At 42.1% G+C, this 17,375-nt stretch overlaps 1 protein-coding gene across 3 annotated transcripts in view; it reads right to left on the bottom strand.

Annotated features, from left to right (window-relative positions):
* PHAF1 (phagosome assembly factor 1) overlaps window positions 1–16,907 on the bottom strand; it is a 36,116-nt gene extending 19,209 nt beyond the window's left edge. For all 3 annotated transcript variants that reach the window (XR_009419342.1, XM_059481428.1, XM_059481427.1), the window contains exons 1-5: window positions 16,763–16,907; window positions 12,106–12,188; window positions 8,261–8,344; window positions 3,530–3,573; window positions 3,158–3,237 (exon numbers count right to left, since the gene is read on the bottom strand). Coding sequence is in view for 2 of the 3 variants with exons in the window: in XM_059481428.1 (XP_059337411.1) it covers window positions 3,158–3,237; window positions 3,530–3,573; window positions 8,261–8,344; window positions 12,106–12,188; window positions 16,763–16,826 (355 nt within the window). In the remaining variant the exon portion in view is untranslated. The remainder of the gene's footprint in view (window positions 1–3,157; window positions 3,238–3,529; window positions 3,574–8,260; window positions 8,345–12,105; window positions 12,189–16,762) is intronic.
* Between the last annotated feature and the right edge of the window lie 468 nt (window positions 16,908–17,375).

Raw genomic sequence — 17,375 nt, forward strand, 5'->3', positions numbered from 1 at the left:
ATCTTTTCCAAAGCCCACAGCCAGCTGGAGAACTATTTTTCCCCTAGTCATGCCAAGTGTGATATCTGATTATACAAATTGCATCAGTTCCCATCCCCTGCAATGTTTGTGGATGCTTGGGTTTAAAGGGCAAGGAATTTTTTTTTTTTTTTTGGGAAGTTCTCTCATGTCTCCCTCAAAACCATAGATCACAACCACATGACTGAACAAGGTAAGGATTTTTTGTACTATTATTTTAAATTTCTTTTTATTCACACAGGTACCCTGCTAATTCCATTCAAAATTGCTGACAGAAGCAAAAAGACTGCTTCTTTTCTACTGCACTCTGGATGGGGGATAGGGAGGAGGTTTGCCTTCCAGGAAGGCAGCAGAGTGTGACCAGCTGGGAAATATTTCTGTAGAGCTGACAGGACAAAACCACCAACATCAGCAAGGCTGCAAAATGGACACAGCTTTACTAAAAGCAGAGGCAGATCCAGAAGTCAATTCTTTCTGGTATCAAGCACAAGACTTTTCTGGCATCTTAGGGGAAGGTGAAGTCAGAGTTAGAGAGCCAGAACACAGCAACCCCTCTATCCCTGCAAGGCCTTTGGTAGGTGGGAAGGAGGACTTTTTCTTCTACCTTATGACTTGAGCCCAAGCCCACAGCCCTGGTCCTTGCTGAATGGCACTTTGGCACAAAGCCACATCCATGAGCACTCAGGACAGGATGTGGTTTCAATAGAGCCACTGGCAAAAGCAAGCCCTTCCCAGCAGGAGGTCAGGTCAGAGAATCATGGAAATGTGGGATAAAAATCTTGGCTTTGATGAAGCTGTTGACCTCCAAAGTGGTTGTATTTCAATAAGCCCCATGACAAAGATACTGTAGTGTTTCAAACTACCATTAGCCAAAAAGTAATGAAGCTGATTGATTTTTCTGATGACTCTTCTTTTTTAAAACCACTGATCTGGCAAAACCAAAAATGCTCACTGAAGGTTGGTTTCAACACAAAACTGTTGCTAACCTTTTGAAATTTATTTTGAAACGAGCACTGTATCCTGTTGCAGGAAAGTTCTGCTGCAACTACCTTGGTTTTAAGTGAAACACAACATTTTGAGTGAAATTCCAGTGGAGGTTAGTTAACAGAGATAAAAAGCAAAATAAGTTTGAAGTGCTTGCATTGGGGGTTTGGAGGAGCATTAGCACAGAGGAGTAAAGGGATTGTTATATTCCTTTCATTCATGAAACCTAGTATTTAGTGCTTTGGTCACATTAAGAGGAAGGTTTCTCCTCCCACCCCGGCTCCAATTTTTGTGGGACACAAAAACACCATCACCATCCTTCCCCCATGTTGAAAACCATTCTCCTTCTTCACACTGTTTCAGACAAGCCAAAGGAAAAAAAGAGTTATCAAAAACTTGAGTTGCATAATCCAGTTCAAACTGTTTGTGACAGGCAGTTTAATACAGAGCATTTAGGTCTGCTAAGTAGGCTGTTAATGGAAGAAGTATTTTTCCAATGAGGAAACTTGAATAAGCAAAAGCACTAGTGAAATGGTAATAGAGGCCAGCATTTTAATAAATACATTTTCTTATCTACATGTCACTAGATGAAAAGATGTTATGAAAAACTATCACCAGATGAAGCAAGCATGCAAGTCTTCTTAATTGAGTATGAAAGATGCACAAGATCTGCAAATTCAGCACAAGGACACGTGGTGCCAAACTATGTTTTTAAGTGCTTGCATACAATTTTATGCAGTAATAAAATATGCTATCACTATCACAGGCAAAGTTTATGGCTAGATATGTATTTTTACAGTTCATAATACCACAATTTTGGAAGTGCTCCACTTCCACATATTTGCAAATAAACCATAATCACAGAACAAATAAAAATTATAACCCACCCAGTATATGGAATCACTTTTACCCTTCTTTATTTCTACAGTGTCTTGTACATACCACTTCCATAATAAACCTAACCATAGATTTCAGAGCTTCCATCTAAGAGGAACTGTTAATGTCAGGACCAAAATTTAGAAAGCTTAATTTTGGTCCTTGGAGTATTACAGCTAGAAATGTTCCAAGCTTCATTTATCTCAATCTGATATTCATCTACTACTGCAGGCTTTTATGCAATAATACTGCTCCTCTACCCACATGACCCTCCCCAGTTAATAAATCCTGTTCTGTAATGTGCAAGATTGTCTGCAGAGAGCAGAGACAAAGGCTGGATATGCAATCACCATCCATCACAAAGAACATTCGCCTGTTTGGGATCAGCCTGACTACTGCAAATGGACTGGCTTCAGCTAAAAATAGAAAATGAGGTTCTGAAAATGGTATCTTGACTATATGGAGGTAAAATTGTTCCTTGTTGTGCCAGTTTGTGGCTCCATTTCTTGAAAGTTCACAGGCAGTTTAATTATGAAGTTCAAAAGCTTCTCCACCATCTTATTTTCATAGCCTAGGAACCCCCTGAAATCCACTCCTCGTTTTCATACATAAACCAGGAACTTACAGATGGTCTGGAAGCTGCAGAGAGGGGGAACAGCCAAGGGGCTGTGCAAGAGTCAGAGTGGGCTCAGCCAGGTGAAACAAACTTGCCCTGGTTCTGCTCCTGCTGCACATTGACTGAGTGCCCACCTCCCCAGTGGCCCAGCAGAGGAGGGGGCTCAGGAGGTGTGAGCCAGTGACACACAGCTCATGTGTGCTCCTGCCCAGCAGGGGAATAACACACTCACAGAGCATGGAGACTGAGCAAACAGCCCTGGCTGCCCTTGCACAGAGAGCTGCTCAAGGGTCTGTGCTCATGGCACACACAGTCCCTAAGGATGCTGGAGAGCTGACTGTGCACAGGGATGTGTAACAACAACAAAGATCACCATTTTCTGGTACTGGCACTTCAAAACAGATCATCAATGACATCTGAATACAAACTCTGTGCCAGTGACTCTCTGCCTCACCATTTCCCTTTTAAAAAGGAGCCACCAGTGAACTGACAATACATTTTAGATGATTTCCCAGCTGTAAGAATATGACCATTGTGGAACACAGCTGCAGATCATATGACAACAGAACTGCCTACACATTGTTCAAGGCAGACACACTGGAAAGGATTCCTAGAAAGAAGTCTGTCAGGCTAGGTGTGCTTCTCAGAAAGTTTTTGGCTTACCTCCTGGATGTGTTGCTCCAAATGACTGATCAATTTGTTCTATGGTTGGAGCAATTGCCTGAGAGTTAAAATGGACACCACTGAAAAAGAAAACAGAATTAATCTGCCTGAAGGAAGCCAAACAGATGCTACAAATATTTACTAATGGCAATGCCACATTTAAATTGTAAGAAGTCTCCAAGACTGAAGAGTAAACTGGTAATTTAACTGAGTGCCATGTTCAAGAAAGGATGATTATGCACACTCCTTCATGACAGCTATTTTTGATTTTTAAAATGAATAATTGAAAAAATGAATTCAGGACTTTAAAAAAGTGAGTAAAACCAGCCACTCTAACCAAGAGGAAATCATGGGAGGTCTTAAACCACTTACCAATATTTTAACTTCACCTTAGTCAAGTCATAAACTTCAATCACCTGAAACACAGGAAACAGAAACATTGCTACAGTTCAGATACTTGCAAATCATTACAGAGATAAATCCTTGTCAAAGGGCAAGACTAGCTAGTGCTGCTTGCTCCCCTTCTTACAGAACTCAGCCATGATAAACCATAGTGTCAGAGATCAAACTCAAAAACTGACTCAACAACTGCACATCTGAAATAAGGCCTGAACACCCCTGGGTTCAGGAGAGAACCCCCATATCCCATGTACATCAGCACTGCCTGCAGGAAGAAATCCTGTCACTGGCACATCAGGATCTTGATTTCTACAAAGTTTACTCAAACAAATTGAAAGGAAAGCAACACCAAGGATTAGCTAATTAGGGAATCCTCTGATGAATGTCAGTGGGCCATTCCCTGGGTGCTCCTATGACCCTGAAGAATGCCTGTGAGGGCACAAAGGCCTCACACTGACTGCACTGCTGTAACTTTCCAGCTCTTCTAAAGTAAAAGATGAACACAGCAAGGCTTAGCAGTAATATCTCATTTCAATTATACTTTAGATATCTTGCAATCTCACCAAGCATTACAGAAGACAATCAGAAGAACAGTCCATGAGGAATCAGGGCAAGCAATATATCCAGTTCTGATATTCAGAAAATGCTTTAAACCTCACTGAATATTCCAAGGAGATTTCCTCTCTGCAGAAAATATAAGATATGGATCCTTTGCTCTGAATAATTACTGCAAACATGCATCTGAGACTGATGTCGTATGATTTTTATGACTGCCACTGGATTTTGAGGCTATACTGGGCTTTAAGCAGATGATTTTTGGCAAGTAGCCATGGAAAAACACAAGCTTCTTCCACCTTACATACATGTTCCTGTGTCAGCAGGAAAAGAAAACACACACAGCTCATAACCACCATAAAGCAAAGGTAAAACATGCTTTTTGTTTTTTGTTTTGTATAATCCTCCAACAAATAACTGGCAGATTCTGGCAGGACACACTTCAGCAAGAGAATAAAGCAGAATTTCCCAGGGAGCTTGCTACCAAGTGTGGCTTTAAAGCCTAAAAATATCACCAGCTGAGAAGGAAGTCTTGGTTTTGGGAGATGCCCAGCAAATAACCCTAAATAAAACAACTTGCCATGTTTAAACCACTACCTCTATATATATTTAGAAAAAAAAATAAATCAACATTTAATGGCATTTCAAAATATAAGCAACAAGTAGGGCAAAAAGCAAGTAACAAATTAACATTTTGGCAGAACCAACAAGACAACAAACATCCTTCTTCATAATAAAATACACTTGGAATTATGCTTCTTGGAAAAACCTAGTTATCTAGTATTTTAATTCAAGTGCAATTGACATGTCCAGATTTCCTTTACTGTTATTAAAGCCTATTAAAAAACAAAGGCTACTTTTATGAAAAGCTAGGACTGATTTTACTGGGTTTTTTTTGTGCTCTTGCACATCTTTTCCCTCCACAAAATTTTTTCTGAAAATAGAGAGAACCAGCCCCACCCCAGATCTTGTTTTGCAGCCACTGCTGTGTGCACTGGACACCCTCCTGAAGTTCTACCAAAACTGCACAGTGCAGGACAGAAGGATGAGCTGAACACCAGGAGCAGAGCACAAAGAACTGCAGGGGCACAAATGTGGTTTCCCCCCAGGAGAAACACCCGACAGCAGCCAACAGGCACCAGTTTGCTAATAAAAACTCAAAGAGATCAACTCAAATCAACATTTCTTTTTACCAACAGCAGAGGAATAAATGAGTAAAACATAGGAAAAATTAATGGCAAAGGATCTCATAAGTCATGAAAATCATAATGAAGACTAGGCCAGAGCACTTGAAAAAAAAATTCTTCTCTAAATTACAGCAGCTACACTGCCAAAAGGACCAGTGTGATTCTGTGTGCAGAGAAGACCAAGGACTGCTCAGTGATGGGTTTACTACAAGTCAGAAGACAGTTGCTTTAAATGAGTAAAAGCTAATGTTTCCTCACACTCACTGTTTTGATAATTACTACAAAGACTCACAAAAATGTTCAGGTGTCTGTTACCAGCAATAACAGACCAATGCTATGAAAGCCAACTCTGTCTCCACCTCAGAGGGAGGACACAGGAGAGACCTTAATGCTAAAATTCCTCTCAGAACCTGGTCCTGGATCTACCAATTCACATCAGCAACATCTCCTGAAATGCTTTGGCTACTGAAGGTGTCTTTCTCCTTCTCCCTGAAAAAAGGGAGGAAACTTCTCAGGGATATTGCTGACTTTATTCCTGCACCAGCTTCCTTGGAATTGCCAAGATTTTCCATCTTAGGAGCCTATATTTCAATCTCTTTCACAGTCAAATTTATTAGCAAGTGTGTACTAAAAAAAAAAAAACACACAAAGAATAAAGGCATCCTGATTTTTCCAGTTTTGCTGCTGCTGAGCAACACTGAAAACACAGTCACACCATCTTAAAAACAGGCATTACTTACTTTACACCTACTGTATCTTTTTACAAGTGCTGTTGCTCCCTTCTGAACTGATCCCATTGGATTTCTTCTAGAAAACTTTCTGGACACTTTTACAAGTATGAGTTTTCATAGCCCTGTATGCATTTACACAGCTTGACTATTCATAGTTCAAACAAACAAACAGAAGTATCACTAGACCACTGAACCACAACAAAATAGAAGAGATTGTTTCAAAAATAAAAATAATACAGGAAAAACAAACCTAAAAACACATACCAGAAGAGTTTGGGGTTTCTATTTTTTTTTTCTTTAAAACTACTTTTTAAATACAGGCAAGCATGGAAAAAAAAGCAAGAAATGCAGAAAGGCAAGAAAAGCTCCTGCTTGGTTCTTAGCACACTGGGTGTGACAAAATCAGACCCTCAGAAACTGGAGATGAAGATACATGGTATACATTACTTACAGCACCTCAAAAACACTACAGGATTGCAACATTGCCCAGAAAAGCCAACCAGCAAGCCATGTACTTGAAATCACTATGCCAACTTTTAATTCAGTCTCCTGCAGAATTACATCCAGTTAGAAAGATTCTGTACAGCTGACATTTTCAAGATATTATCTTAAAAACTGTGAGTCCACATACACAGTCTGAATAAGTAAATTCAAAAACTTGTTCAAAAAAAGAGTTCATTATAGAAAGATTTCATGAACAGAAACTACCATAAGGCAATTATAAATACAAACAGAAATTTGGGGGGAAAGTGCTCAGTTGTCCCTCAGCTGACCTCAATTTGAACCAAAAATTTTCTTCAAAATGTGTATTTTTATAATATATTTTAATAATAGAAATATATTATAATTGTTTATATTATAAATAATATAATAATATTAAATTTTTATAATATAAAACTTTTTAGAAAAATACAAGCACACCATGGTGTTACAGCCTATTCTTAGAGAAATAAGTACTAATCTGAGTTGCTATTCAACAATTTTATATATATATATATATATATATATATAAAGAGCCTGAGTTTCAGCTGATAGCACATGCTTCTCTCCTACAGTAATTTTCAGGATAAAGCAATGGCTGAACTTTGGAGAGGGGTATTTTTCTGCTGGTTTTATTTTAGATGTGAGTGAAGGGCAGAGGGCACCACCTCCCACTGTTCCAAACCCTGCAAGTATGGATGTGAGCACCATATTCCAGACTTACCTAAACTGTAAGCATTCCATTTTTTAGCATCACACTTAACTCCACACTTCTGCTTTCACATGTCAAGCAGCACAGCAGTTAGAGCAGCTCACTCTCACCCAATTAGCCAAATCAACACCTAAACACTTCTGTCACACAGAAATTTACACCCACCAGGTGAGAACCAGTGACAATTATTCAGCACAGCTGGTCTGGCTGAAAGGACCAATCTGAATATCAAAGGTGTTACACACAGATATTTTAAAGGCTTCAGTTGAGAGGTTTTCAAAATTTTCTACCCATGTAGTCATAGCTCCACTTTGTATGGATAAACAAACCCCTTCCATTACAAACACCTTGCAAGGATAAATGCCATGGGAAGGCAGTGACCAGCCTGCCTTTTGTTTTGCATCTTAACTACACCAAGCATCCTTGAGAGATGCAGATCAGCTCTTGGTCACCTAAAAGCACAAAAGCAGAACTGAAGACATCAATTGCAAGAATCAAAACCCATCCAGAACAAACTGAAGTCAGTGCAGGAGCCAGCTGCTCACCAGAGGCCTGGATGTGGTTTTCTGGGGGGAATCACACACTCACAGCCACACAAGCACTCTGCAAAACTACCTTAAATGAAAACCGTGAATAGGAGGAAGTTCAGCTTCATAAATAAAATGGCAGCCTAGATAAAGGAACAACCTGGGCAGGAAACAACACTGTCTGGTTTGCATTAATGATGATGTGATTTCAAATCCAAGGCTCAGCTTTAGTAAGGCCCTTGTGCATTTCTGTGCCACTCAAGATGGGTGAGACCACACTGCACCACCACATTTCTGTGGCACTTGTACATCCCAGAGCACAGCTAAGGTGTCTTACTTCCAGAAACAAAGATTTAAATCTTAAACTGAAAAAATGCAGTTCATAATCACAGGAGAGCACTCCACTTAAGACAAATTAAATGGCTACAGGAGCCACTTATGCTCTGCTAAGTGTCAGTACATCCCAGGGTTGTGGTGTGCATTGTCTGCTTGCAGGAGGAGTGTTTCATTACCTTAAGTCTCTGATTGAAAGCATCAAACAGCAGTTTGATTCCATCCTGAGTCAGGTTAAGGATGAGGTCATGGCTAAGAGGTGACTGTAAAAACAAAGAAAAAAAGCTGTTAGGCTTCTAATTTCAAGACTTCTTTGTTAAGATATACATCATTGTAAAAGTATAAACTGGTTACTTTAGAAAAACAAAACAACCTCAGAAAACAATCACTTGTTCAATGAATAAGCATAACTAAAATACATTTGACCAGATCTCTCAAACCTTCCATTTCCTTATGAAAAGAAATAGAAGTCCCTGTATAATATCTGTGCCCTGCAAAAACTCCTAAGAGTACTTTGACCACTACTGTAAGTGGGGAAAAAAAACCCAACAAAACTCAAAACAATACAACTCCCAACTCCATTTAAAAAAAAAAGAAAAACAAATAAAACCCCACCTTGAAAATTAACATTCCCAGTTTAGCATCAGAGATTTCATCATCCAGGGAGAGCCTCTGTTGAATTCTTGGTGCACAAAAACACCAAGGCTCACATCAGAGCCAGGGATGTACTTGACAAAGAGATGGCTTTCCACTTCAAAAATCAAACTGTCACAGTCTTTTTTAGGCCTCAAAAGGAAGGCTTCAGACTCTCATGTTGTGAATTTAGGTTTCCTTAGTTACTGTGAATCATAACAACTAAAGGCTTAATTTGCAGTCTGCTGGAGTCAATAGGAGACATTCCTCTGGCTTTGCTGGTGTCTGTATAGGCTCTGCTGGGGAAGCTGCTCCTGCTCCACCAGGGCAGTGCACACAGACACAGCCACTTGGCCCCAGTTCAGCTTTTTGATCATGCACCATCTAAAGCACATTTGCTTCAAAATGCTCTATCCCCCACAGCTGTCTCAGAGGAGAATGGCAGGCAGGCAGCAAGATTCGTGCCCTAGAACTGCACCAGGCAGTTTGCTAGCTAAAAAACAGAATGGGGGTGGACAGCTGGGGCAAATAAAGGCTTCTAAAGTGGACAGCCACACCATACAGCCCTTTCATGAATAAACCATACGCTATCTTTGCTCTACTCAGAGGAGCTCTGAGGTTTGACTGCCAAAAGCCCAATTTTCATCTTCAATTTTCTCATATCACCACTGTCTTCTAGCCTTGATATTTTCTGAGCATTTCCATGTGCATGTCCCACCCCTCCCACAATCATACAGCCAAGTAATCAGTTCCTAGACCTCACATCACTAAGTTAAAACAAGCCATGGGGCTTTCCATCCCCTGTGATGCAGATTTCTTGTTCCCCTGGGTCACTGCAGCAGCTTTTCCTGAAGCTGGTCCAGTTTGAGTCCATCTTTTCTGAACACCAGTGAGCTGCTGTGCCAACTCTGTCCTAAATGAAACTTCCACAACACTTCACACACTGCCATCAACTGATGGCACCTCACTCTTGCTGACAAACCTTTATGGCTCTGTGCAGAACTGAAGCAACACTGCAACAGAACTACAAGCATGAGATAAAAAGGCCTAATGTTGATCATGGCAGTCATTTTCTAATCCCTTATAAATCTAATTTAGAAAGGCTACAGATAGAGCAAAACAACCTTGTAATCTGGCATTCAAATACACCAGCTGAGTTGTTCTGCTATGGGATATGCTCTGCATTTCATTGGTTTCTAAATAGTTTCCATAAGGTTATTCCAAAATTAATGAGAGCATTACAAGTACTTTTGAGTGGATGGAAAAAAAAACCCCAAACATCTGAGGAAAAGCTTGATAATTAGTACAGCAAATAGCTTCTGTTCTATGCTGGTTTCTAATACATGGAAAGATTCAAAGGCACAAATTTAGTTCATGTGACTTTCAATACACAAAACAGAACCTCAAGTATGAAAGATGATGCCAAGAAGCAACAGGAAGAATCTTCCTGAAGGAAGCACCACAGATCTGCAGTTATATTGCTGATATACACAAAGATGCAGGAAAATCTTATCACTGAACAATCCCATCAACCACAATCCAGAGAAAAAAGCTCAGGAAAACAAAGGCAATTATTTTAGGCAATTAGGCAACCCCACTCAAACTGACCAAAAATGAGTTAAAATTCTTTTATTCACAGAAAAGGATTCATCAAGCTTTTTTGGCACAGTTTGGGCATCCCATTTATGTCAAGTTAAAGAGAGCACCATGGGCAGATCTAATTGCATTTAATTGCCATATAAATTTTTGAAAGGAAATACTCACTGCTGGAGTTCCAGGATCAGAAATTCAAATTTAGAGATGCAACAGCTTTAAATAACATTTGATCACAGTGCTCAAAGGCATTCTTTTACAAGGCAAAGAGGAAAAACATGAAGGCTGTTCAGGTACAGTTTTATCAAGATAGAAGTTGTGCATGGCAAAGTTAATTTAGGGCTTTGAACCTTGTAAGAACTGAGCTCTTTGTGCTCAGCTGCTAATGAAATGCATGACACTGTGCACAAGGGTGAGGACAGAGCCAGACAGTCAAATGCAGGCCCTGAGTGGTGTGTGAAAAAAAACCAGCAGGCACTGAATTGCAATAATATACAGGAGAAAAAAATCACCAGAAAAATTCCAGAAAGGTGGGAACAACTATTTTGTCAGATGATGCAGCTGCTAAAACATCTTTAAAAAAAAACCCTAAACCACTAAACCTGCCCTCTGCAGCCAGAATAGAAGTTTAGTGCACACAGTCAAGAACATTTTAACTTTCCAAGAGGTGCAAAAAACCAAGGAGTGGTACACCTCTGCTTACTAGCACTGAACCACTAATCCTTCTGTGATTCTACAGTCTGAGTGGAACAGGGATCTCATCATTTATCTAAACAACTCTAGAATAATTCAAATGCACTGTGGTAAGAAAAACTAAAACCCTCCAAAGAATACAAAAAACAAGGAATGTGCTCACTGCCAGACAGATGCTCCCATGCATTAATCACAAGGAGCCAGATTTGCAATTCAGTCATCAGAAAACCCATAAATCCACATGAAGTGAAAAAAAAAAATCATTTAGTAACATGAAATATGTATCCAGCACTGAACAGCACAGTCAAGGTTGTTCTTAGCCAATCAGTACTCACTGCAAATGCACAAGGCCTGAATCCTTGTTTTGATACAAACTAACATTGTACAGACTCTGCCTTTTTCCTGATGCAAAGAGCTGTAATTTGCAACATATGAATATCATCTTCTTGTTAACATGCATTGCACATAAAACATCTGGAGAGTCCCTTGAGACATCTGAGACTCCTTTGTCCTATCTCCCCTTACACTTCCATCAGAAGAACACATTTTACTTGATCTAGCAGAAGGGTTTTACTTCTTGATGGAAGTCAAACATATCAGGAACTTACTGCTGAGTTATGAAGAATGATTAAAACATTTATAGCTGGCTCAAATCACTGCACCCAATTTCTGCAGACAAATTTGCAGATGCAGAGAAAAGGTGCAAAAGGTTTTTCATGGGGCTCATCACCACTGGACCAAACACAAGAGCAGAAAGTAATGAGTGATTCAGTTAAAATTGCAGCACCACTTCACAATGATAAAGTAAATAGACTAGAATTAAATTGTCCAGCTAATTACATAACATTTCATTTTTTAAAGGGAAAACAATGCCACTCCCCCATTGCATGTACAAAACTGACAGTCATTAAATCACTAAACTGCTGTGCTGAGGATTACTCCATCTGACAAGAAACTTTAAAAAGCTGCATCTCTCACAGGGTGGCAATAATTTGGTGTAGCTCGATTTCAAGCTGCCCCACAACTCTCCCAAAATGTACAAGAGCACAAAGGATGTTTTCATGGAGCATGAGGAGCCCTTCCTGGGCAGCCCATGCCTGCTCACCTGCTCGCTGTAGAGAACCTGGACGTTTTTGATAATGCGACAGTGTTTCTGAAGAATTGCTACAGCCTGAGCCAACGGCATTCCTGGAAATAAAAACAGGTTTTCTTCAGTGCAGACAGCAGTTAACAAAGGTTTTAACAGCAAGGTTACACATGAGGTAACCAAGCCACCATCAGCAAACACTGAGTTACAAAAGAAAGGTATGTGGTCAACAAACACGCTGACCTGACTCATGGTATCAGCACAGAGCTGGTGTTTGGAAACAGAAAAGTCATTGTTTATCCACCAGTTGTTAGGCATATATGAAAAAATGGCTCTCTAGACACAAAATTAAACAGCAAAGTTCAAGCAGAAAGAGTAAGGAGCTTGCCACAGCCTGTGCAGAAAGTTTTCTGCTTTTTGGGGTCATCAGTCCAATAACTGATAAAATAACCTAAATTAAACTGCACTAGAGCTGGCTAGGGCACTCCTACACATTCAACAGCTCCTGAAACACCTTTCATTACACTTTATCAACCCTGGTGGAGCACTGGGCACTCACACCAGACACACACAAACACTAACTCAGAGCAATGATTCTCCCCAAACCTCAGAGGCCACATTAGCTGCTGATATGGCTCTACTTGTGTCAAGGAAGAAACTTTATCTTCTCACTTTAAAGACAGGATATACATACTAAAAATTTGGTTCAATTGAGGCAGTGCACTTACAGTCACTCAGCCCCTCATACAATTTCAAGGGCTCTTTTTCTTTCCTTAGTGTGTATCTTATCTTTACAATTATATATTTTTGAAAGCAGAATGGAACAGCTGATTCTGCAGAAAAAATAGCACCACACCATCTCATCATTTATCACACTAAAAACCTTTGTTGCTTTTCCAAATGAAATGTGATCACATTCCTGGGTTCAAAGCAGGCATTTATAAAGTGAGGTTATGAGCTCATAATTGTGAAGTTTAATTTTCCTACTAACTGCTGCAAGTCAATTTAGATTTGTTATCTGACATTTTATTTCCATTCCTTACCCTGTCCTTTTCTATTTCTAATTTTTAAATGTTAAGAAAGTTGGACTGATTAGGCATAATTTACCTCAGAAACTACATTTATTACATTCAAAACTTTTAGTTACTTGCTACACCAACCAAACTCAGACAATATGTCATGTCCTTTTAAACATTATCTACAGTATTAAAGTGAGAAAACTCTCTTTTCATATATATCTATTTATAACATACACACCTAGCTCACCATACTGCTTTAAAGTAATAATGGCGTAACACGAAAAAAAACCCCAAAAATACAATTTTCATTGTTGTGCCCATATATTGCAGCTTTGCTGAAATGATGAAATCAAGTTTTGGTAAAACAGATGTACAGATTACAACTACAGTGATTAAATTTGCAAATACCACATACAAACCTGTCTGCCAAACTGGTTTTCACCTTAGCCCATAATCTTGGGACAATTTGGTTTGCAGCTAGGAATTATACATCAGTAGATGATATTAAATAAAAAAGAATTAATAGTTTAATAACAATAATGAAATTGAAATGCAGAGACACACAAAGCAGCACTGTTTCCTATTATCTAGGAAATAGCAGTTGCCTTGCAGTCTAGGCAGCAGAGTTTGAAGCTGACAGTTATTATGTATTAGGTAATATTTTCAAAATGGAATAGAAACATGAATAGAAGCAAGAAGCTAAGATCAAAGATGCTGCTGTGGAAGTTCCACATTTCTCAACCTAGCATAAAGTATGAATCCAGAAAAAAAAGTAAGGTTGACGGAAGAGTACAAAACCCATGTTCTAAGTCAGTATTCATAAAATACCTGCAGAGCTAAGAGCATGAGCTCAGTTAAAACATAAACCAGTGGCACAGGCTGACAGGACCCAGGGGCCAATGGTGGCAGCAGCCTGTGGGGATTCAGTCAGAAAGCACCCAGCCCAAGAAGTGCAGAAACACCAAGTTCACGTAAACTGATGCAATCCTGGGCTGCTAAGTGTGCAAACACATGGCTCATGTGACTCCCTTACTCACAGCTTTCTCAGGCTGCAAGCAAATGGACATGGACTGCCTTGGTTCAGTTTTCAGCCACTGAGAATCAGATTTGGCCATGCAGCTGCTTAGCAGAGCTACAGTGAGCAACCCAAATTCTCCAGGAACAGTTTACAGGACCCAAAATGTGTTGAACAGCCAGTATCCTCCCTTTGCCTCCATTTGCCTCTAGAACGTCAAAGGAGGAATTAAAAAATGGGTTATTTTTCTCCAGTCTTCTCATACACAACATCCCCTTTTTCCTCAACATTCGTCAGCCTTTGCAGTCAAAGAGGAAAACAAAGAATTCTTTTTCCCTTGCTCACCAGTCAGGGGAATGGGGAAGCAAACATGGTTTCCAGCACATCAGACACCCAACCAAACTGAGCCATGGCAGTAATGGCCACAAAGACCAGTGCTGGGGCTCCTCTGTCACAGACCTTCCCTCTTCTAAATGCTGGAGTGATACAGGCAGTTCTCTCACATGCACTGGTCAGGAACATCATGGCCTGAAGCATCAGCCTATGCTAAGAGTGTGGGGCTTGAAGGGATGGGGATAGAGAAGTGAATAAAGATTAGGAGAAAAATGCAAGAAAATCTAAGATTAATCATAACACATTAAATATATATACATGATACTCGGTAGGAAAAGTATAAAGCCCAAGAAAAATGCAAGTAAGCCTTAGAAATTATACATCTCAAACACTAATAATATAGCTATAGGCACTACAGAGCAAGTATTTAATTGTTCTCCTTTAAAAGAGCAGGAATGCACCCAAGAGGTGCAGTGGCACAGGTACCTAAACTCAGTCTCAGTTAAATTTTTCATGCTCCAGTCACACAGTGAATCAACACTGGAGCCAGAAACAGAATCCAAGAAGTCATGTACAAAATTTTCCTGGCATTTCCCCTCAGTCATCTCCATTGTGGGCACAGAGCTGGAAGCCAGAGTCAGCAGCAGTTCAGGAATACTGCCATTAGTTCTGCTAAGAGCAGAGCTAAACAAACAACGAGTGGAGCAGGGCTGGCAGTGAGAGCCCCATTGACAGCAGCTCTGTCAGCAGGGACAACCCTCACAGCCCACTGCTGCTGCTGCAGGACAGCCAAGGATCCTCAGAGCCAGGCAGCCTCCTGCTCTGCACCAGCAGGTCAGGCTAATTATACATTAGACACATCACGTGGGGGCTATGTTTACTCCAAGAAATACAGCTGAGTTTCCTCCTCTCACATCTATGCATGTGTGTGTTTGTGCATACACACAGAGACACTGGAAAACTTTAACCATGAGACTGCACTGACAGGCTTTGCTTGGGGTAAGGAAGAACATTTTCTCTTTCCTTTTCTTGTTTTGATATGGAGAATGGAGGGGAGCTGGCACTCTGTATTTATGCTGACAGTCAGGGTAGGCAGCTGGAGGTTGCCCTTGCCCAGGTAACACAGGCACTAAAGGATGGCAGAAGGTGACACAAGCTGAGAGCACAGGACATTTAGGGTACAAGGAGTTCCCCAGATTTCCAAGGGTGGGACCTGAGGTGCTATAATTAGCCTCCAAAAGCCACTGAGCCCTGTCTGTACCATCAAAGTTGTACTTGACTGAAAGCACAGCAGCACAAACAGCGCTTTGTGTTTGATGGGTTTCACATAAACAACCCCAAGGCACAGCACCACTCCTCGGGACCAGCCTAGTTCAGGGCAACTGTGTAACAGTGTCCTTAGGAACAGTCTGTGCCCTGGCTGCCACAGGTGACAGGAGCAGCAGCCCCAGTGAAACTCCAAGCAGGCACAGAGGGTGACACCAGGGCTCCTTTACACCCACCAAACCCTCACCACCATCACCTTCACACAGAGCTGCAGCAACGATGAAAAACGGAAATGAAAGAGGCCAACACTGATCTGCCACACAGCCACCCAGCAAAGGTGACATCTACAGCACTTTCTAAGAGTTTTAAGGACTACCAACAACTGCTTGAAAACACAGGTTACCCAGAGAATCTACATCATCTCATTTAAGTGTCCTGCCTGAGCACCAAACAAATCTGCACCAGCTGAGGGAAAGTTCTTTCTCATCACAGTAACTACAGCAATAACTGGCAGGGAAGGACTACTCAGCAAGATGAAAAAATACAAGTGATTGGGGGGAAAAATACTTGTTATCCAACCCTAAGAAAATATCTCCAAAGTTTACTTTCTCCACTATTTCGCAACCCAACAGCGACACAAAGAAATTGTGAAACTCGACTCATGTTTATGAAGGGTTTGTACAGAAAAGCGCAGCAGTTGGAGCAAGAATCACCTGACACATATTCAGGTGACAATCAGCACATTCATGCTTCCTCTTTTCGGAGTTATTTAAAAGAATGACTAGTCTGCCACGGCAAGACAAAAGAAAGCAAACAAGCAGATGAAAGCACACAATCAGATAAACAAAGCACAAGTTGGCACGCAGAAGCTAAAGGTGAAACTATGAACAAGGAAATGCTTACAGCCCGTACTTTAGTATTTTTAGGCATAGCGAGAGGCGAGCTGTGCCTCTCGCTCCCTTTTTCTCCCCAACCCCCCGAGAGGGCTGGGAGAGCCCCCCGGGGACCCGCAGAGCGCAGGCCGGGGGTAGAGCACACTTACCTAAGGTGAACTCCCATTGCTCGTTCCCCAGAGAGCGCTCGGGCACCACCTCCAGATCGAGCATTGGCTCCGGTAGCGCGGAGGCCGCGGGCTGGCACGGCGGTCACCGGGGCGCGGCGCCGGACCCCTGCGGAGGGACGCGGGAGGGAAGCGCCGGGGCAGCGGGCAGCCCGACCCCGGCCCCGCCACCGCCCCCGGAGGGCACCGACCGGCCGCCCCCAGCCCCGGGGCAGCGCCGGCACCGCGCCGGGCTCCGGGGGAGGCGCGGCTCCGCTGCCGCCGCCGCCGCCGGCCGCCCCTCCCCGCCCCGCGGCCCCTCCGCCCGCGCCCCCCGCCCCGCCCGGTGCCGGAGCGCGAGCGTTGCGGCCCCGGCGCGGTCCCGGCGGGGCGGGGGAGCGGGCGCGGCGCCGCCGCTGGGCCCGGCCCGGCCTGAGGGGCCGGGGGGTTCCGACCCCCCCCGCGCCGCGGGGCCGCGACTCACCTCACTTGCGGCTGCTGAAAAAGTGCTTTGCAGCTGTCGTCAGGCGCTCCCGCGCGGGGGCGGGGAGAGGGCGGGGCCGGGATGAGCCCCGCCCCCCAGCCGTGGGCGAGAGGGGAAGGAGTCGGCTTGGAG

The sequence above is a fragment of the Ammospiza nelsoni genome, chromosome 13 (genome assembly GCF_027579445.1).
Source record: "Ammospiza nelsoni isolate bAmmNel1 chromosome 13, bAmmNel1.pri, whole genome shotgun sequence".
Lineage (NCBI taxonomy): Eukaryota > Metazoa > Chordata > Aves > Passeriformes > Passerellidae > Ammospiza > Ammospiza nelsoni.